At 30.3% G+C, this 23114-nt stretch overlaps 2 protein-coding genes across 4 annotated transcripts in view; both read right to left on the bottom strand.

Annotated features, from left to right (window-relative positions):
* Positions 1 to 5320, bottom strand: part of LOC100168045 (potassium voltage-gated channel protein Shab) — a 57987-nt gene extending 52667 nt beyond the window's left edge. For both annotated transcript variants that reach the window (XM_029487641.1, XM_029487642.1), the window contains exon 1: positions 4675 to 5320. The gene's annotated coding sequence lies outside the window, so the exon portion shown is untranslated. The remainder of the gene's footprint in view (positions 1 to 4674) is intronic.
* Positions 5321 to 11722: 6402 nt separating this feature from the next.
* Positions 11723 to 17922, bottom strand: LOC100166861 (casein kinase II subunit beta-like). Of its 2 annotated transcripts, XM_003246717.4 has the most exons (3): positions 17302 to 17922; positions 16397 to 16748; positions 11723 to 12292 (listed from the first exon to the last, which is right to left on the bottom strand). In XM_003246717.4, the coding sequence occupies exons 2-3, from the start codon at positions 16743 to 16745 to the stop codon at positions 11820 to 11822; spliced, it is 822 nt and encodes a 273-aa protein (XP_003246765.1). In that variant the 5' UTR covers positions 16746 to 16748; positions 17302 to 17922; the 3' UTR covers positions 11723 to 11819. The 2 variants fall into 2 exon arrangements, with proteins under 2 accessions (XP_003246765.1, XP_029342417.1); XM_029486557.1 differs by lacking the exon at positions 17302 to 17922 and having other exon boundaries at positions 16397 to 16940.
* Positions 17923 to 23114: the final 5192 nt, after the last annotated feature.

The following is a 23114-nucleotide window of genomic DNA, read 5'->3' as shown; positions in this document are numbered from 1 at the left end:
GAAATTTCACACAAATGTGCTTTGATGAGGCATTATTACAAATTCTAATTATTTGTCGATAATATTGCGAATATTGGCTAAAAATCAGATAAATATTGATAGGCAGTGTAACAGTATAAAGTATACAAAAATTGGTTTTTCCTGAATTGTATTTCAACTTTTAATGATAATATTCTTCTACACATTTAGACTTCTGTAGGTATATAATCCCATAAATTATAATTTTATTTATTTTATTTTAAACGTGGAGTATAGGTACAATTCATTTTAAGTTATTTTTTTGTTAGGATTAAAGCTTTATATCATCAAGGCATAGGTACAAAAAAAATCATAAAAATTGTTAATCACTTTACACTAGTATATTAATGAATACTATAGATTTTTAAAATTAAGTTTAAACACTGTAATATAATTACTGCGTTTTACTCAGAATATTTTACAGATTGTGATTATTACTTTTAAAAGTAATTTAATAATACAGCATTATATTGCGCCAGAATGAACACAGCGAGATGAGTGTTTTACACTCTAACATCTTATAGTATTTTAAACTTTTTCAGTTTTGTATAGGTACAGTAAACTATATACTAAATAATTGTTGAAAAAAATTATTGATAGTAAAAAAAAACCTGTGAAAACACCAATTTAAGTATTTTAAAGCTTTTTCGCTTTTGAAGATAAATTAAAATCGGTTTATCATTTCTCCATTTCATTATTAAACTGTAATGACCAAACATTTATAATACAGTTATATTGTAGAAATTATACCTAAATATTGAATTTTACTTTTAAATAGAATCATTAAATCATCTAATATTTAATACATTCACCACAATAATTATTTTTGATATTATAATATATACTCGAAATTTGATTTCAACAGTAATTCATAACATATTAATGTTTTCAAACATAATATAAATTAACTATAGAAATACTTGTTTTGAGGTTATAATTTAGCTTAATTTATTTAAATTAGATTCAATGAAAAACAAAAAAAAAATGAAAAAACACGCAAGTTATGCTATTGTTTTTTTAATCATGCAATTCTATTTATTTTTTTTATCCCATTATAGGGGTAATATGGATTTGGTGTGTTAAGCATTTTATTTCATATTTTTACTAATATTTTTTCTCCACAAGCAAATTAAAATTTATCGATTCCATTATAGCCAAAAGTTACATGTTATTTAAGAATGTCAGTTATAATTTAGTAAACAATTATTAGTTTCACTTAATGTAATTTGCTCGCTTTTATATTTTAAAAGTTTTATTCTTGAACTTTTAAATTTTAAGTTTTCCGATAATTCTATTTTATCTTTGGAGGAAGGAATTGGTATGAAATTTTACTTCACATAAGATTAAAAAAATATATTTAAATTACAAAATATATAAATGTAGAGTATCAATATTACTAACTATCTCTTTATTACACAAAAAAGCTTTAAAAAAATATTTATTAATGCTTGTAGGTATCATTTTACATTTAAATTTTTATATTAGAGCTATACACTCTCAGCTCACAAAAAGTAGATTCAAGGGGGGGAGCGAAGCGAGTAAGTGGCGAAACGTGCAGACTAGCCTCGTTGAAATAGTTTAAAACATAAATATTTATATAACAAAATATTGATGTAACGATTGAAACGATAGTTATAACTAAATAAGTATTATTTATTTATGCTATTATTATTTTGTTTATAGGTTTACAATAAAGAGCGAAAACTGTCCAATTGTTGTCTAGTAATTGTTAAAGAATAATAGACGGAACACATGAACCTAAGGAACATACATGTGTCAATAAAATTCCAAAGCTGGTTCTAAAATAATATTATTTTACCCTATACAGTTAAACACACATTACAGGAAAATTTACAATATTATCCGTTATGAATTATAATCTCATACTGTTGCAGTCTCGTTTTATTATAAAAATGTTGACATTCCATTCATGTCAAAATCTGTCATATTATAATTTAGTCATCAAACTAAATACACTAATTAAAAAAATATTATTTAAAGCAGGTCACTGTTTTATTTATAACCATGATTTGATTTATCATATTTTGTTGTTTAAAAAATGTAGCAATATTTGTCTTATAGTATTACAATTTTGGTTGAATCGTTTTTTGTTGTTCTCCATAAATAAATATACAATCATGTTATAACATTATGACATGAATGAAGTTTATTTTTGACTTAATTATTGTACAAGAGATTTTGTCTGATTTAAAAGAAACTATAACACAATTGACCTTTGACATTTCATCGTACTAGTATCGATCCCTGTCCTCTTTCACACATATAGACCACGTGTTGACTTTTTAGAACCCCCGGGGCACTTTTACCTCTTCGTAGAAAAAGAAGATAAATGTTAAAAACAAAAATGCTCAAATATATACCTACGGGCTACGTTCTATTGTTATTAATACTTATTATAGACACCATTTCACTGTGTTATGCATGGAATATATTTATAATATATTATATCGCTGTATAAATTATGTTTAGTATCTATGTATATGTACCCATACATAGGTAAGGCTGAATGTTGTTTTGACGACTGACAGTTCACCACTAAAAAAAGGTAACCACATCGCTGGAAATGTAACGGTTGTTCAATGATTATTAGGGCTTCGATTTCGATTTCATTTTGTTTATTTATGCGGGACATGCAAACTTATAAAATCGAACGGCTAAAAAAATAAGAATACATCAATACTAACGAAACACATTTGTGTTTTTTACCATTCACATAAAATTTACTTACGCTTTTTTTGTTATTTAAATCTCAAAGGATACGTTAACTTATAGTTTTTATTAACCCCTAAAAACTCTACAGCTTTTCTTTTTTATTCTTAATGATCGTTTAATTGTATGCCATTACGCAGTTAGTTTTACCAGATATATACCTAACTATGAAATTAAAAACCAAAAGTATTTTCTGTTTAAGATGTCTATAATCCTTGTCAACATAATTATTAATGATTTTAGAAGACGTCCTCCCACGCATTGGACAAAAAACCTTGAGACTTACGAGTTTGGTGACGTTTTAATATTTTTGAACTGCGAAACTCGGTAGAAAAAAAGAGCTAACAGTAATAACACGCGGAACTGATACAAATCACGTTTCCACGCGATTTCTTTGCCAGACTGCGGTATAACTGGCGAAACAAGCTTTTGGCTTAAACACTATATACCACACCGCTATTGTTTCGTTTAGCAAATAATATTAGCATAGGGTTTTTGGTTTTATGTTCGTTGGAAACGCAACCGTAATATATATCTAGGTCAAAGGTGTAGACAGAAATCGGTACCATTACTTTGAAATATCGTGTGTATTGGTAAGCATTAAAAATAATATAATATACACTTATAGGTTATTTAATAATTTAATATAATAACATATAATTAAGTATACGTCCTACTCTAACAAAAAATTAAACAACAGGTGTTACAATATAATTGTATAACAATTTACAGGTTTGGCATGTCCAAAATGAAGCTAATTCTCGTTATTATTATTTTTATAAAACTCCATATCGTTGGGCTTGGAATTTGTTTATTTGCTCAAATTCACAGTGACGCGGACACCACGCCAAAAGCAAGAGATTTGCATAATCTAATGAGGGAAGTCTGTCAGTGCATTTACGTGGAACATTTATCCCGGACAAGCTAAGAGTGCATTTCCCGGGCAAAACGCGCCGGTTGTCGTATCTACATACATATTATGCGTCTACAAGGGCTGCACCGTGAGAAATTACACCGCGAAATCGTTTAACGTGTTATTACAACACCACCGTTGGCCACATCCACCCTATCGCGGTGATCGCGAGTACTGGCGACCATAATGCAATATCCTCTCTTCAATCAACACACTGCATATCGTACGTAACCATAGCAACGAGATTAGAAGCTCGGCAGGTGAGACGAAGAAAAAGTAAAAACGAAATCTCGTTACCTACCCACAGTATGTGTGCAATATTATACGCGTGTACGTACCAATAATATCGTAGGACTTCCGACCGACGAACACCAATAGCTATTATAATTTTCCATTTTCCATTTACTATTATAATAATATAATATATTATGCCAGCGCGGCAAGCGAAGAGTGTGTAACTTTGTTTGAGAGTGATTATCGTGTTTAGAGTAAACTTTTGTCGTTTCGATAAAAATCAAAGGTCAAACTACTTGCGGAGACCACGACTGTATTGCGTAACCTTTCCAAAACAATACTTTCCCCATCACACGTCGTTAAAGCGATGCATATTATACGCAATAATATTATAATATGTTATAATGTCGGCGAGCGTAAGAGTATAATAGCGCAACGGCCGACTCGGGTTAAATAATAATAATATGGCGTTTGACCCGTCCGTTTTGCAGCGGATAGGTACCTGCAACAACAAACAAGTCTGTGGGAGATACTTCTACAACAATAATTCCGCCGGCATTCGTCACCGTGGCGGACGGTACGGAAACAAATCGAGAGGAAACATAATAATATTATATTATTGTATATAATATTAGGTATGTCGCGAAAACCGAATAAGTCAGATAAAAAATATACAATAAAATAATAATAATATGCATCATAAGATCGACCGGGCCAGCTCGGCGTCCGTCGGCCGAGGCGGCGGTGACGGCGTTTACCTGTCCGTCGTGCGTTTTTACCTGGCAATCGTCGTTGGACCTTTTGTCTCAGTGCCGCGCCGACGACGGTGCACGGTGCGCCCGCATGACACGCAATTCGTCGCAATCCATCGCGGGCCGTGGCCGCACCACCATTCCTGTCTGCTGTCCGTCTTGTCGACGGTATTGCCGATTACTCGTGTCCGACGGTTGACGGTCGCGGAAGACGGTGACGATAATATGATATTAAATATTAGGCGATAATAAGTGTATGCGATTTAGGCGAGTGCGAATAAATAGAACGGACGAAAAGACTTATTTAAAAAAAATAAGAACGAATACGAAATAATGACGGTGACGACAACGATATGACAACTTACAGCGGTCGGGTGTCTGTCGTCGGCCGACCAAATGATTAAATAACAGTGTAACGATGTCGATGATGATAATGATAATAATATTAATAATAATAATAATAATAATAATGGTAATAAAAAAAATAATAATAATAATATAAAACGACAACAACAACAATAACTACAACAACGACTAAAAACAACAACGGCGGTAATAACGATAGTAAAAAAAATTAAAATTAAAAAAAAACCCGTTACACACTGGCCGTCGTCGTCGACAGTAGGCTTGCAGACGGACGCGGCCGCATTACTGGGGCACGTTCGATTTGGGCGAAAACCCGTGTACGCGGACTACGACCGTTTTCCGACAGATGGCGGAATGCGCATGACCAAATATGACCCCGGTCGGCGATGGGGTTTATTGAACAACAAACACGCGCACAACTCACATATTCGCTGGCGGCGGCGGCAGCGGGGAAGTCGTCGTCGTCGTAGTCGTGGTCGTAGTCGTCGTCATCGTAGTTGTAGTCGGCGGTGGTGGTGGCGGCCCACAGTGGTGACGACGAGTGGGTGGGTGTAACGCGAGGAAATAATAAATAATAAAAAATAAAATCACACAGCCATCTACTCTATTTCCGATCGTACGCATAATCCAATATACGCGTAAGAGTTAATATTATTATAAAAAAAATGTGATTAAAATATATATTAATATATACGTGCAAAAGCGTTAAATTCGTTAGGATCGAGTGATAACTTATATACGATCATCATAATAATATTAATATCACCGTCGTTGCTATCATCACTATGATATATTATGTATAAATGTATATTATGTGCTTATAACTAAAACGGGATTTTCCTACACACCCGGCCAACCAACCCTCCGGCGCCACCTCCCACACCCACCCACCCGCACGGCTTATAAAAATATTTGTTACGTTTGTACTGCAGTACAACTACAACACGTATTTTCGCATTTCGGTTTTACGTAAGCCGGCGCCTCGTGTATGCAATTCGTAGTGCGCCGATGTGCCGGTGGTATACGCACGTAAACCAATTCGAACTAATTGCGTCCCGGCCGTATAGTAAAGTTTTATACGCGTTATATTATTACTATTATTATTATTATATCAGCAGACTAATAAAGTCGGGTACACACCTCAAAAATAGCTGTTAGCTATATTTTGTTATGTCATGATAATATATTATTATTATAACATGGTTTACTCGCCGTATATTATATCGATCGTCGTCCGCGTTATTTATCGTCGTTTTATTTTGTTTGTTTTTTCGTCCTGTCACTGCAGCGTATTACCCGCGTTTCGCTCGAAATACTCCCCGGAGGGTCAAGTCGAGCGAAAAATAATTATCGTTGTCACCCTTAGGCGCCCATACGACCCTGCGGCGGCGGTATCGGAAAAGTCCACCTCGGCGGTGGTCTAGGACTTTAGGACACGAGTGCGTGCAAAGAAATAGTGATTTGTATTCTAGACCGACGTGCCCGCGTATTATGACTGTTTTTTTTTTTACTTTGTTTACGATATAATACATTTCACATATATTTTATTTTCACAAATATACACTTCGTAATTTTATATACACATCTCGAGGGCCTTTACAGAGCACGTATTATGCGATACCGTCGTATTTTTCAACATTACATGACGACGGTTTCAACCTAATCTCAACGATTTAATATCTACATTATAAAGTTTCTTTTTAACTTTGATTGATTTGAGTATTTTGAAAAGTTTATTTTAATTTTTTACTCGATACAGTAGTTTCAGTGGTCCAAAGAACATTTGTTGATGTATATATATTATATATACCTACATAAAGTACTGACTGTGTTTTACACGTTACGACTCAGGAACATCCATACAATAAAGATATGTTTTTTTCGATTATTTACATACAAATTCGAAAATATTAAGTAATTGCAACAATAATATTGAAAACTGGTGACATACAATTCAAACCGCTATTTATGCTGCAAATAACAATGAGATGATCAATAAAACTGATACGTGCATACTGTATACTGTATAGTGATTTATGTTATTTTTACATAAAAGTAAAATACATATTTTTAAATGCCTTTCATAATATTCATAACCTTTAAATATATTTATGTAAAAGAAATAAAATCAACTATCTATATTAACAATCTTTAAAGAATTTTTGAGGATCTTAAATCAGAAAGTTTGTGTAGTCGTTGAATAAAAATGACCTAGTTTTCATAAAAAAAACATGCATTTAACACATATACTATCATCGGTAAAATATGAATATCAATAATTATATATACGTAGGTATAGCCAGCGTAATATTTTAATAAAATATTATATTGTTTTTTTTTTTATTGAAAAATGTATTGCTACAATGTCATTAATGTCAATACTCAATAGTATAATAATATACAGAATTGTTTGGATAACGTATACTATATGTATATCCATTATCATAATATGCTATTCACAGAATATAAAAAAATAGATCCATTATAAATGTAATATTATAGAGACTGTTTTCTTACCACGACGTATACGCATGAATAATTGTTTTATTGCTTATATGCAGAATCTATATTTTACCGAATATTTCCTTTTTTTGTAAAAATATTTATTTAAATGTATTTAAGTGTATTGAATAAATGTTATAAGGGAAATAAAACAATCAATTTCAGTTTTTATTTCCTATGTATGGTAGTCATGACGTATCGTTATGAGTTTATGATGGTGACTTTAGCTTGTAAGATTCATTAATAATTGATCCTTAATCCTACGCGTATAATATGTTCCTCGATAATAATACGGTTATTAATATATTAATATTATAATTGTTATTATTGTATTATGGTGTTGATGTTGAAATATGTCTACGAATACTAAGTAATTTAATTTATTTTGAAAAACTTTAGTATTTCAAAGAAGGGGATCAACAAAACTCAGGCCTTCGGGGATTCATTATAGAGGATAATGTGAGTGGAAAACCTTTCCAGTGGGATTTGAAAACTTGATTTCAAACGTTCCTACATGGAGTAATGTTATTTTTTAATCCCTCGTCACTCGATAACAATATAATGGAATTGAAATCCAATTTTTATCCTCCAATACGTTATGGTGCCCTACTGCAGAAGTCAGGTTTTCGAAGTTTCCGCAATATTCACCCTGCAATGAAAATTACACATTGACATTTTCTGAGAATTCATTATTTTATGAAATTCGTCATGATGTATTGAAGCTTCTGTTCATTTTGTTATTGTGACCGATAAATTATTCTTTATATAACATTATTTCAAAGGAATAACGCTCTTTAATGCTACATTACACAAATATTAAAATAACATTACATTGTTTAAGCCATAAGAAAACATTTTTTTAAGCCATGTCTCGCTATTAAAATCATCAATCAACTATTAATTTGTAATTGTCTTCTCTTCCGTGTATATTGATTTTAGATTCTGTAGGAAAAGAGAAAGCTGTCAGCTTTACAATGATGTATGGATTTTTTGTCCAGTAAATACTTTTCGGCTTAGTGCGAATAAAACCACAATATTTTGTGTAATGTGCGCACGTGATCAACAATTTTACTAGTGTATGTTAAAAATAAAAATAATTTTACAAAAAGTCTACAGAATAAATTTGAAAATTTATCGTAAAATCCACCACCGTAATGAATGGTTTTTTTAACGATGATTTTTAAAAAAAAAACGATTTAATGAATTTCTTACACGTCCAAGTAACCACAGGTATGGAACACTATTTTTAGGAACATATTCTGTTCCAAACAATATCAAGCTATTCAAACAAAAATCTAAAACTGTCTCAAAATACAGAACTACCTGATACTTGTTTAAATTTGCAGTGGAGCAATGAATCATGAATGTATTGATTTGACAATGATGTATGTTATTTTTACATTTTTATTTTGGTGCCTATTATCACTTTTTTGACTAGTAGAAATGTTTCGATTTTGAATTTTGTTGAAAGTTACATGTGGAAAATTGGATATAGTTGATATTTTTTTTTGTGGGTGAGTAAGAGGAGGTAGGGGTCAAAAATAAAAATCCAAGTACTTAAGGAAAGTCGAGAAATTTCAAGCAAAACCAGTTTTTGACAAAATCAATTTCGTTTTCTTATTGTAATTCAAAAATGAATAAGTCTAGAAACTTGATATTTTCACCAAATATTCATATCAGCATTAACCTGACATAAAATAATTTTCAATATATTTTGGACCTTTTTGTGTTTTTTATATTCTAGCTAGTTATTTTACATTTTCAACTTATTTTAGTATTTTTTTTTTTTTTTTGTATACATGTATGATAAAATGTTTGTTTTGGGTAAAAAAGTTTTAAATAACCTTTGAACATATTAAGGTTCGTCATAAGATGTTATTACTGGAAATAAAAAAAGTTGAGGGAAATTTCACACATTTTTTTTATAACTGTCTGAAGTTTAAATTTTGACGAAATTAGATATTTATGCGTAAAAGTTATCTTTTTATTGTGTTGTAATTGAAAAATGAATAACTGTTGATACTTGAGATATTTAAAATATTTTAATATTTTAAATATTTATATTAGAATTTTCTATACAATGTATCAAATAATAAATTATTTTAGATTCTGAGTGGAACGATGAATGTATTGATTTTAAAATGATGTGTGTTTTTTTATTTTTTTTTTTATTTTTAATTTTTTTTTTAATTTTTTAATTTTTTTTTATAATTTTTTTTGTTTCTGTGTACACGATAAGTAGTCGAAATAATGCTACGATTTTCAACTTCAGTATCTTGTTCGATCAGAAAGTGAATATCGTTGGTGCATTGGGGAGGTCAAAATTTAAATTTCCCAGTGGTTTTCAAAAGCGCCGGGAAAGACAAAAGAAAAATTAAGGAAAAACGGGAATTTTTACGCAAAATCGATTTTTCACAAAATTGAATTTGGTTTTTGGTGTAACTTTAAAAAAAATTACCATAGATACATGAAATTTTGACTGAATGTTTATCTTAAAATCTTCTATACACCATAACATTGTCAAAATATTTTGATGTATTTTGAGCTCTTTATGGACATTTTATTTTCCATTTTTTTTTAGTTTTTTTTCTAAAAATATCAATAAAATTTTATTTGTTGGATAAAAAAAGCTTGAAAATATAATAGAAGGCTTCTAGTATATTGTTTCAAAGGCAGATAAAAATATTAAAAATCGTTAGTCACAGTTTTTTTTTTTTAAGCATTTAAAGTTCAAAAAATGACAAAATATGGAAAAATCACGAAAATTTGCAAATTATTTCGAGTTATAGATTCATAAAAATTTTTCTTTTTAAATCTAAGATTTTAAAATGTAATACAAGATTCCTTATAGGATAATCTATCTTTACAAAAAAAAAAATGTCTATAAGAAACTCAAATTAAATTTTTATGGGCGTTTGAAATTCATATTTTTACAACATTTGATATTCACTCGATTTCTTACGTAACGATTTTCTTATTTTGTTGTAATTAAAAAACGAGTGACTGTAGAAACTTGAAAATTTCACTGAATGTTTATATTAGCATTTTATATATACGATAAAATTTTTAAAATAATTTGAAAAATGAAAAAATGAATTAAAAAATGTTTACAAGGTACCTCATAAGTTGTTATTATAGTTCTATAAAATTATTTTTTGTCACGTCTGCACCGAAAGTTTGGTTTTTGATAGCGGTTAAGGCGCTGGAAAGCGACCTTTTCCCGTCCAGCGGGCGATAAAGTGGGAATCCCCATAGTGCCGGGTGGTAAAGTGAAAATCCCAAAAAGTGCTTGGCACGCATATCATGCGTATTGGGGCACAACCAGACACTAAAATCTATACCACGGTTCTTACGAAATATAAACTTTTGGTTACATCTTATAATAATATATATTATAACCTTCATTTATGACGCTTAAAATAAATAAAACCAAATCGTTTCTTTCATGAAATATGAAATCAGAATTATAGTCTGGTTGTTACAAAGATCCTTGCAATACCTTTGCCGTGATCGATGAACTCAGAAGCGTGACAAAAAATTGTATGTGTTGCTCGTGCAGAAAGGCAATTTCAGTTTTTGGTGAAATTCGACTCTCGCCTGCGGCTTGCAACTCAAATAGCTCATTTCCCGCTCTTCTTACACAATATACTATGGTTATATATTATATTAGCTGACCACTTTCGCTCAAAATTATTTTTTGCATACGCAATGATTCATCATTGAAATACAATTTAACACATATACCTACAGTGACTTACTCAATGACGAAATACACTATAAACCTATAATTGTACAACAGAGACGCAAAGCGGTTACCTACTTTATCCCCTTTTTAAAATATATTTATTAATTAGTTATACTTATAATATTATAAGAAGCATGTAGGAATTTAATAATCATCAGTGATATTTATTACGATCTTTACTAGAACAAATGGTTAGGCTCCTCTAAGAAGGAATGGTGAAAGGAACTAATATATTATTATTTATTATTAAAATATTAATAATTTATTGATTTTAATAAATAATTATATTTTATTATTACGATTTAATTAGTAGATTTATTCAGTAGATTCAATATACATATAGTAATTACTTGTAAATAAATAAATGAAAACCAATAATTTCACAATTATAATTATTAAAAACACAAATATCTAGCAGGGTGATATGCACAACGCCGCTCTTACGGAGTCAATCGAGGTATTGAATATGCGAACAAAAAAAAATTTATTAAAAATGCTCATAGTCTTCACAAACTAGAAGAGTAATAAATAATAACCAATATAAGAAAACACAATTTTATTATCGTTTTAATAACGGGGCACGACGATATGCATTAATCATATGTACTAGACGGGATGTTTGGTTACTTGCGTTAGAAGATACTGTGGTAGTGGTAGTGGAGGCAGCGTCAGTGGTGCTTACGACTGATGAAGCGGCTGTTGTTGAGGTGTTGGTGGAGGTAATGCCGGCGGTTGCTGTGGAAGTGAAGCTGGGAGGCTGTTGCATGCTCCGCCTGAACTCGGTGAACGAGTTTCGCTGCAAGTCGTACGCAGAATCGTGGATTCGGAACCCGTAAAGCTTGGCCACATGCCGGCCTCTAGGTCGCGACGGAATGTACTCTGGTCGTGTCATCAACACCATGTGCGGTAAACCGGTACCGAAGTATGCGCCGTCCACGGCCGCCCCTTTCACCCCTGATGGAGGGATGTACACGTCCATGCATCGGGGACAAAAGATTCTCACGGTGTTCTCCCCGACAATGTCACACAGCCCTATCGACAAATGACATTCGATCAACTTATGTCGTGGATGTAAGAGAGTACCCATGTCATAAGCTTGTCCACGGCTTGTGCCTAGCTATCGTGTACAGCTCGGCACTGCAGGCACGAGTGCACGACCAGCGTTGTAACGTGATTAGGGGGTGATCAGTTAAATTTATATTTAACACTCTACTTTTCTACATCTTAGAGATTGTTTACTATAGTACTGAATACATCAAGAACAAACTACCACCTTAGTCTCAAAATATCAAATATCTTAGGCTGACCCTAGATCACTGGCTCACATAGGCCCCTCACATACGTTCCAAACGTCAAACCCTCAATGATCACAATCGTATTCTACGATGCCTATACTTATCTCTAAACATATCCTCTTAAAAATAAACTCCTTATATACATTATACTACTAAAACCAATATGGGTTTATGCCGTTTATGGTATTCAATTCTGGAGGTCTGCAGCGAAACCTACTAAGATTAACAAAATACAAACTTGTCAATCCAAAACCCTAAGACAAATCACTAAAGGTCCATTTTACGTTTTTAATTACACCCTCCACCACGGACTATCCTTACCCTTTGTTGCTTATGTGACAAAAATACATTGTTAAAGATTTCATGCTCCCGTCCTAAATCACAGAAATCTACTCATAAATGATATATTTTTCTTGTCCATCCCTGGTAATCCCCCAAAACGACTTAAGCGTAAATAGTGTAGAGATTTTTGATTAATTATTTTTCTCATGCCATGGAAGATGGTCGATGGTTGGTTTCTCTGTTCACGCTTCCCGATGATCCCCAAAGCAAGCTCTCAAATACTTTATGTAAAAATTAATTTACAGATTTTATTTTACTTAATAAAAACGAAAATAATTAAATAAATTTAGCTTAAGGATGACCTTCAAAAGAGATTTGGTCACGCCTAAATGGTAAACATTATTATAATGTAACTACTTTTGGACTCAAATCTTATTTTTAACAACTCTTCTATGAAACAATAGGTCATAGTCAGCATGACGAAAGCATTATGATAAATCGTGTTTATTTGGGATACATATTATTATTTCAATTAGTAATACTTTTGACGTGACTTTTACGTTTTTTTTGTCCGTAAAAAACGATCAAATGACTAGTAAAATGTTGTATGGGTTATGCACTTACGAAATTATTATTTAAATCGTATACACTCAGATAACATACTTATATTATTGTTACACGTGTCTCCGTTGATTTATGTTGCAAGGAATTCTAATCGTATCAGCGTTATCTTACCACGTTTATAAAGGCGCTTGCGATAGATCTGTGTGGTCATCAGACGTCAGAGTGCAGATCTGTTTTGCGAGATCCCTAAACCGCTAAAATATTATAATTCTCTTAATTAGAAAAAATTGAGGGAAAATTCATAAAAGAGCGAACTACGTGGATACGGAAACGTTGTATCCTACATGGCGAGTAACGAATTTAGCAAGACGAAAATGATATTATTTCAGATAACCATCGTATAAAATATTATATTGTTAAATAATATTAAGTTATATCATTACCGGACCCAATTCCCGTATTATTATCATAATGTTAATAAATGATTAATCCAAATATTGGGGTGACACGTCAGAAATGAAATAAATAATTTATCTATAATACGAAAGAACGAAATGGGAACGGAGGGGCTGATGTCAGGCCATCGAATAATGCCGTTGTTGAGTTTAAATACGAGTTATACGGGTAGAACGACGGAGAAGTCCTTGTCACTTTTTAACAAGTGAAAGTATATTATGACGGAGAGCTCTTTTAATAGTTAAGGAAAGAGTGCATTCCATTAATTTCAAGGGCTATTATACCTGTTGTTGAATATATTCCAATTGGCGTCATGCTATTTAGTCATTTAGATGATTGAAAAGTATAAGGATAAAAAAATATCAACGTTACGATGTCAAAGACGCATAATAATAATATAATATCGATTAGATTATGGAAATTAATTACGAATTCCATTTGACTGTGACTTATGTATTATTTACAGTGTAGTTATTCATACGTATTTGACGACTGCGCTTGAAAAACTTATGTATTCGACAACTACGCGACGATGAGGGTTTATTATTATATTTCAAGTATATAAAGTCGAGCAGAGAATGCGAGATTTGCCGACAACAACAGACATGACTCGCCAGTCGCCATAATATAATATTATACACGCGCGCAAAACGGAAGCGGATCTAAGACTTGGCGAAAACTAAATTTTAATGTGTGGTGTGAATAATGGCCACAGTGTAATGGTGAAGTAGGAGTAGGAGGTTAGGTAGTACTCATAATACTTTACTATACGGTACCTACATATAATATTATGTACAAGATGATTATTTTTAATTTAAACACTATACAATGTCTATATTTCTCGAAAAATATTAACGTTTAAAAAAATATTTACCACTCGTTACAAAACAATGTTTTTAATGAAAAAAAAACTATATTTAAATCGTTATCGTTTTATTAAGTCTTTCCTTTTTTAAATGGCAGTTACCATTTTTAATTACGTCATATTGAAAAGTATATTTTTCTGAGCATTTCAATGAATAAAAATTGATTTTCGAACGAACTTAATAATAACTTATTAATCGAACTTATATGTTTTAATAATTTATCAATTATTATATTATAATAATATTACTCGTTCGAAATTAATAGAAAAAATATCTAATTTATAATTAAAAACCAGAAAAAACTATAAAAATTAAAAACCATACAAAATTAATAATATTAATAATTGTTTGCGCAGCGATGCAATTTTATTTACTTTTGAGTTATGACTATTGAAATATAATATTATAATGTATACTATATTAGCTGTATTACCCGACTTCCCCCGGTTTAAATTAATCTATATTTCTATGAGTTTCTATCTTGCTTCAGTTGAGTTATATAATAAAACAACAATAACAATAATTAATTTTATGATTTTCCACTTCTTAATTCTGGACATGGTTTGATGTAGGTACCGAAACACAAAAAACTGGAGACAAATTCAACGAATACTTAAAAGCTGACCTATTCAATATCGTTAAGATTGGTATTTTTTGTTATGTGTTTACAACAGAAATATGTCAAGAATTAAGAAAGTAAATCATAATAGTTATTTATTTTTGGTTTTTTTATCCAACTAGGTACTTGGTGTATTTTTTTATGCTGATAACGGTGGTGCATCATAGTTAAGCGTTCAGCATTAATTTTTAATCGGTACTTTTAGGTTATACTATAGGTAAATTTATTACTAAAATTTTTTTGTTTATATTTTATATTTATTATTTTTATACTTTTAAATTAATGTAGGTACACTTTTTTTTATTTTCTGAAAACTAGGTTTTCCATAAATGTATTGTTTTTAAATTCCCTATTTTCTCTATATTTTTGTCTGGGGCTCTGGGAAAATATCTTAAATATCCATGTTTTTCGGCATTTTAATCCCTCACGAATCACGGCAGTGTTAAAGGGATCGCAACACACGTATTTTTCATACGTTTTAGACCAATAACCGGTGGTAAGTTACACATACTTCTGAATGTCCGATTTTAATTTTTTACATAATATGTATGAACTCTTTGACAAAGTATCTAGGCTTTTTAGGAAGTCGATTTTCAATTTTCAATTTTAAAGGATCTTAAAATTAAAATTTTTTCAAAAATCCCATGACATAATTGCATTATGTTTGTATTTATTTTTGGCACATCTGATTTTAAATCAAAAAACTGATCCCTTAAGAGCATAGTCTAGAAGCTTCTAAATTCAACCATTTTTTTTTCGAAATTACCATCGAACTTCAGAAAGTATGTTTAATATTTACTACCACTTTTAGTAGTTTTCATAGTTATGCAAATAAGAATATATTTTCATTTTTCGCGAAGACTGACGCGTGGTATTACAGCGATTCTTGGAAATACATACTAATTTTCATTTACTATACACACATAGCCAAAATGTTATACCATGTGAATTGCCTGAATATTACTCCATAAAACATGATACGCTCCTTAAGAAAATTATGGACCCCCTTCCATCAAAAATTCTACACACTCTATAACACAGTATTTTGGTATACCTATGGGCAAGACAGCCGAACGTTTGCAGTTTTCTCGCGGACAGTGTCCGAAACAGCCAGCCATGTATTTCTCAAGTATTTTGGCGACGCCTCGTGGTGTCATCACGTACCGGGCGTGTACCAGACCATATACCAGCTCAGCCGCTGATCGCGAGGCGGTATTGGTCGCGGCACATGATAACGGAGCGTCGTCCAGCACGACACGTAACGCCGACTCGTAGTCCGGCAACGTGTTCTCCAGCCCGACGAGATTGAACTTGTCCTGGATGTACGACATGTCCACCATGCACATGAACGCGTTCTCCGGTTTGTTCAACAGCCGTTTGATCCATGTCGAAGATTTGTGCATGTTCTGCAAGAGGATTACCCACAGTGTAAATTATAATATACCGCTGCCGATCGTCTGCACCCTCGGGAGGACGCGACACATGGCCCAATAAATCGTTTGTGAAAACAGTTTCGGGCAAAAATAAACAATCGACTACGATTTTTAAATCAATAATAACTTTTTTTCTATTAATAATTTATAAAAAATATAAAAACGTCACGGCTCGCACAGAAAATATTATCTACCTTATACATTGTTTACATTTGGTTTCTAAGCTATACAACTGTAACCCAAGACATTTTAGTGGTTCGCATTTTCGTGTGAAAACATATTTTTCCGATATAATCTCGTTTTATACGCATCAGCCAACAATGGCGTTGAGGTTGCCAACACGGGACCAAATTTAAACTACTTTATGTGTTGGTGTTTAAAATTGTAACTCTTCTCAAAATTGTATTAAAATTGTCTACATAGAACAACCGAATGTGTGCGGCGTCCTCTTATAATCATCAAGTCCCCCAGATAACAGCCGGCTGCAGTTTGATAATATTATAATATTGTCGGTGTGTATACCTACCTATAATAGTAAATGCACTGGACTCGGTGACAGTCTGTAGTGGACGGAAGAGGGACGAGTTTGGCGCCGCTGATCAATTTAACGCGTTTTATAGGTATACTTGCGCCGGTATTTATAATATAATAATAGTAACGATGACCTAATAGTTTTCCGTTGGTACAACAATATTATTGTGGCCAGAATGTACGTGCAACTTACGTGTATGTCGGTATATCACTGCAGCGGCTCGCAGTCGTTTAAATTGGTAGTCAGCATCATAAGGGCCAAAATGGGGATAATATATGGAAATAAATAGTGTATCGTATAAAAGTGACATAACCACAGGCAGATACCTATATAACCTGTCTGTACTTTGTTTCATTAAAGCTGATGGAACTTTTAGAAAATATATATGTCAGATTGCTTATACCAGGGAGGCTGAGTTTCACTCAAAAAGAGTTGAACAATCACGATTTTTTTAAAAGTTGGAATTTTTTACGGGAAACGAAGTACGCGGGACCAGCTATAGTTATACTATAGTAATATAGTCATAAATATATTCTTTCTTTTTTTTTTGAAATATCATCAATATTATTACTATTTATTTCGACAGTTAATACCGTTTCGATGGTTACAATATTAATAACTACAATTATATATGTCTATAAAATAAAATTTGAACAGTATATAAATAAAACATAAACAGATGAAAATGACTGTGGATAACTAAAGTGTGTATGGATAATAATTAGATAATAAAGGTGAGCCAGAAGAGTGCCTTTGGATATAAGTGTGTTTAGAACTATACATATTATAAGAGGGAGATAATAGTTAACTAATGCTAGAATTTAAGTCTGAAACCAATAATTTTGGATACAATTTTAGATATTGATGGAGCATATAGTAATTTTTATTGCGGTTTTCGGGTACTTAATTATCTATGTTACGCATGCGTATATATAAAAATAATAAGCTCGGCGCTCCATTTATTGTGCGCTTGGAGTTACGAAATGCCAAAATACTCGCTTAGTGGCATATAATTTATAGGTACATAATATTACATATTACCAATATGTATATTTAGTCCAATATAATAATATGTTATCATATAATATTTTAGTTTAATAAATGATAATATTTTTTTTTCTATAATCGTCTTGTCGTTTTAGGTTTGTATGTATATTATATAGGTAAGCCACCGTTGTATCGTTCTTTGACAAAATTATTTTTTACGTTTCGCTTTTTCGGTTGAAACATACTATACCTATGAAAGTCTTTGACAATGCTATACAATCTGTGTATACTGTACGGTGTATACTATTTATTTTTAAATCGATCGCTGTAATATGTTCCACATAATATACACTAGTGTAATGAAAATATTAACTCTCGTTTAATCGAAAAATACTTTATAACATTTACTTAATATAAGTTATATGTATAATAATAATATGACGTACGAACTATTTTTAAAAATTCGTTTCCCGTTATACGAAAAAGCATATTCTCGTATAGTCGTTTAAGCATACAAAGAAAATCGCATTCACGATAATGTGTTTACGCGGTGTGTACATAATTTTTCTTTATTGTACATACACTTCACCATGTGATCGTTTGGTTTATTCCCATTAAATAAAATCCAAGAAAATGTACAGGGTCTTCCGAAACGATATGTGACATTAGTTTTAATGCAAAACTCGATAAATAGGAAACAATAGTCGTAAACTCATATACCCCTGTGTGATTGATATTTATTATAATATTATACTTTTGAGTTATGTTATTATCTAAAACGATAATAGTTTTCCAACTTCAATTTATTATTGATTTAATTTTGAAAAGCCAACTCCAAAAATCTTCTTATTAATTTATTATAATATACGTATATTATTCCCCAGGGGATACTGCTCAGGGGGGGGGGGGGTATAGTAATGATGAATTAATAACGAAAATGTTGTTAGTAAAATTTAAAACAATAAATTAATCTTACTTATAACATTGTATTATTATTTATAATATTTAATATAAATATTTACAAGACTGTAGGTATTCAAAAATACATTATTAATTATTAAGTTGGTTTGTATTTTATTTTTAAAACAGTGAAAAAAGAAATAATTCATTAGTTGTATAATACATTATAGTGTTATTTTGTATCACCAAAAAAATTCGTCTAAACTCTAATTAAAAGGGGCGTGAATTTTTTTACAAGGGGGGTGCAGAATAAAAATGGTTGGGAACCACTGTTATAATATTGTATAAGACATTGATTATAGTTATAATTTGTATTCGTATTGTTTTAAATTTTGTACTTCATATACAAAGTGAAAACTGTAATATGAATTTGCAACACCCTTTATAATTGGCTCAGAATTTAACTTCCGGATAATTTACAAGCTATCCATGATGTATACTGTCTATATTGCAGACCAATAGCAGTCAGACCACACAGTATATAATATTTAATTCGGACTAACGACGAGAATAAAATTCGTTTGGTATTTATTTCTAAAATGTTATAAGATAATATATATTTATACATATTTTCTTTATAGTCTAGATATAGCAACTATTATATATTATACTATTCGATGTTACACACATGACACGTTTTATTTATTTATGTATAATGCTTGTGAGTATAAATATTTGTAAGCGCATATTAATACATGTAATTGATATTTCGTAGAGCTCACGAGACAGCTGATGAAATACACAGTATATAGTCATTCATAACACCCGAGATGTTTACATAGGTACGATATACCAAATTTAGCCGTAATTTTTGATCATCTTCATTTTTAGTACCCCAGAGAACTATTCTCAAAGTATACAGTGATGATAGCATAATAGGTACATAATAATATAGTCATTTAGAGTCAGCGATAGATAAATCGTGGTTTTTTAAATGTCTCATGATTCTATGTGTTATAGAGTTTTATTATTTACGAAAAACAAATGTATGCCAAAGTTCAAATATTATGTGTACTAGGTATTAAAAATGGATCTAAAACAGTAAAACGTGTTACGATATTGCAGTCAATATGTAGGTACGATAACCCGAATTAATTTACTATTATTGATTCAAAAATAGGTATCGTTAAAATAGGTTAAACTAAAGTTTTAACGTAAAATAAACGTTAGGTAATAGAGTAAAATATATTTTATAATAATATTTTATTGTATACGATCTAAAGACATGATACCCTATAATCATCAAATATCTGCCATTGCTCGTAGTTCGCATAGTATTTTTGTTTTATGACGTATTTAAGACAATTTTATTTAATTATTTAAATGTAAATACAATTTAATTGTTTTAATTTAACTGTCATCATAATTCAACGATTTAAATTTAGGTCATTAAAAAAAAATTAAACTAGTAAAAATGTGGAACTAAATTTAATACATTTTTTATTTTAAAACAATTTATCATATATTTTTTGTTTTTATTGTTCAAGAACATTGTTTGTAAATTCTTAGCTTAATTATTATAAATATATTTATTTCGTTAGAACATGATCATGAATGTGCTCAAACTTAAGTCATTAAAATTTGGATGTCTACGCACGTACAAATGTTCCAACATTTACAAACATTAGTATATAGTATTAGTACTTATAATTTAATTGAAAAAATTACTTTAGAGTTTAGACTTATTATTTCTGAGCTATATATTACATAATTAAATAATTTATAATTAATTATTACGATTTTTATTTTAAGATAACAACAAACAAACGCGTATTTATTCATCGTCACAAAAACTTAACTAACAATGAAGGACAAATTAAGCCAAGCCCGACATTGTCTGTTTAATAGGTTTAAATTGAAGACCCTGCAAAAAGAGGGCATAACTATAATTTTAGTTTCATATAACATAAAAAAAAGGAAATAACTGTAAATAAATACTGCAAATATATTGCCAAATTATGTATCAGATATAATTGTGTGAATATACAATATAATATGCGTTAAACTTAATTTCAAAATAATATATAATTTTATATAAGAATAAAAATAAATAATGGTATCTACTTAAAGTAATAAATTATAATTAATAATTTCTCTCAAAATGTTTATGAGCTTGTAAGTATTTGTAAATAATATTTAGTAGGTACAATTTTTTTAATGTCTGTTTAAAACAAATTTAACTCTTTCATATTTTGAAGCACGCAACGCCTATATGATTTGTAGGATATTATATTACACATTTACACATGAACAGGTCGGTCTGTGCAGTTACAATAGATATATATATTGATAAGTCTCAACTACCGTGTGTATATCAGTATATATTTTGACATAAGCCCAAAATCTAATATTTTTGTTCTTACTAAACTGATTTAGGTTTAATTTAGATCTTAAGTGACTGAATCCGACGAATAAAAACAATTTACATGAAAAAATATTCATATGTAGGTATATTGCTGTTTATCTGCTGGGGATACGTATACCCATATCAATAATAACAAAAATATATTATTTGTGTCGTGTCAAATACTTAAATGTATTTAAATTTGTTGAATGCTTCTGAAAATTTTACATTTTCATAATTATTTAAATTAATAAAAAGTACATAATGTACAGTACACATTTATGTCATAATGAGTATACAAGTATAAACAAGTACCAGCATACATGGTTATAGGACAATAACAAAATTATAAGCTACAATTAAGCAACTAAAACGAAATTTTGAAACTAACCCCATGATTGAAAATTAAGGAAATATTTGTTAAAATAATAAATGGTATTTTATAAACTTTTTTTTAGCTAGTTGAAAAAAAAATTGACATTCGTTGACATTACAATTTTCTTATATTGTTATCAATATATAGGTACCTAATATTAGTATTATTATAATTAACAATTTTAAAATTTTTTTATTATAATGTAATGTTCTAATGACATAATATCATATTATAGATCAGTTTAGTTTTATTCGGATTAAATTTTTAGGTTGAGATCGGGAATTTATTTTTTTTCGGATGTCAATTCTCCTTTTCGATTTCAGATAATGATATTTTATATTTATTCAACTAAAAGATAAATGTATGTACAATTGAATTCAATTTTATAGTTTAATATAGTATCAATTTTTTTAATTTCAATATTTTCCAACCATCTGCATATAATTTCTATAGTTGCACCACTGATATGCACGTGCGCGTGATTTAATCATATACCTATATTATATATATATTTTTTACTAAATTTTATCTTACGAAACTGTTACGATTAATATAACAACAACAAGGCACTACTTTGAGTGTTTTGGACGTGTAACACGTACTAACCTGCACTCGTAACGTGACAGGAATGTAAGTTCCCTTTTAAGGTACTCCGTAGAGCTTTTAATTAAAGCTTACAAGAGGCCTTTATTTATATTATAAATCAAATTAAAATCATTCTTTCAGCGCGTCCAAACACAACTTTAATATAAATCATAGACTTTAAAAACCAAAAGTATAAGCAGATAGGTATTTTAATGGACGAATAGACATTATTAAGTAGATATATATTATAATGTATAAAAATACATTTAAAAAATCTTTTATATTTTAGATTCAGTGAAAAACGTATATATATTGAGGTTTACAATCATGAGTTTTCTATTACACATCTTTGCATATATATATGTATATATACATATATATATATATATATATATATATATGTATATATATTTATTTAATATCAATAGTCTAGTTAATGCCTACAACCAGAATACCTACAACTTGTACCTATTTAAACAGTCAATATTTCAATGTTCTCGTTTACTTTTTTAAAGAGAAAATAATAGACAGAAATGAAGAAATTTAAGTAAATTC

Source organism: Acyrthosiphon pisum, chromosome A1 (genome assembly GCF_005508785.2).
Source record: "Acyrthosiphon pisum isolate AL4f chromosome A1, pea_aphid_22Mar2018_4r6ur, whole genome shotgun sequence".
In the NCBI taxonomy this organism is placed as follows: domain Eukaryota; kingdom Metazoa; phylum Arthropoda; class Insecta; order Hemiptera; family Aphididae; genus Acyrthosiphon; species Acyrthosiphon pisum.
This window is presented reverse-complemented; position numbering and strand designations above follow the sequence as displayed.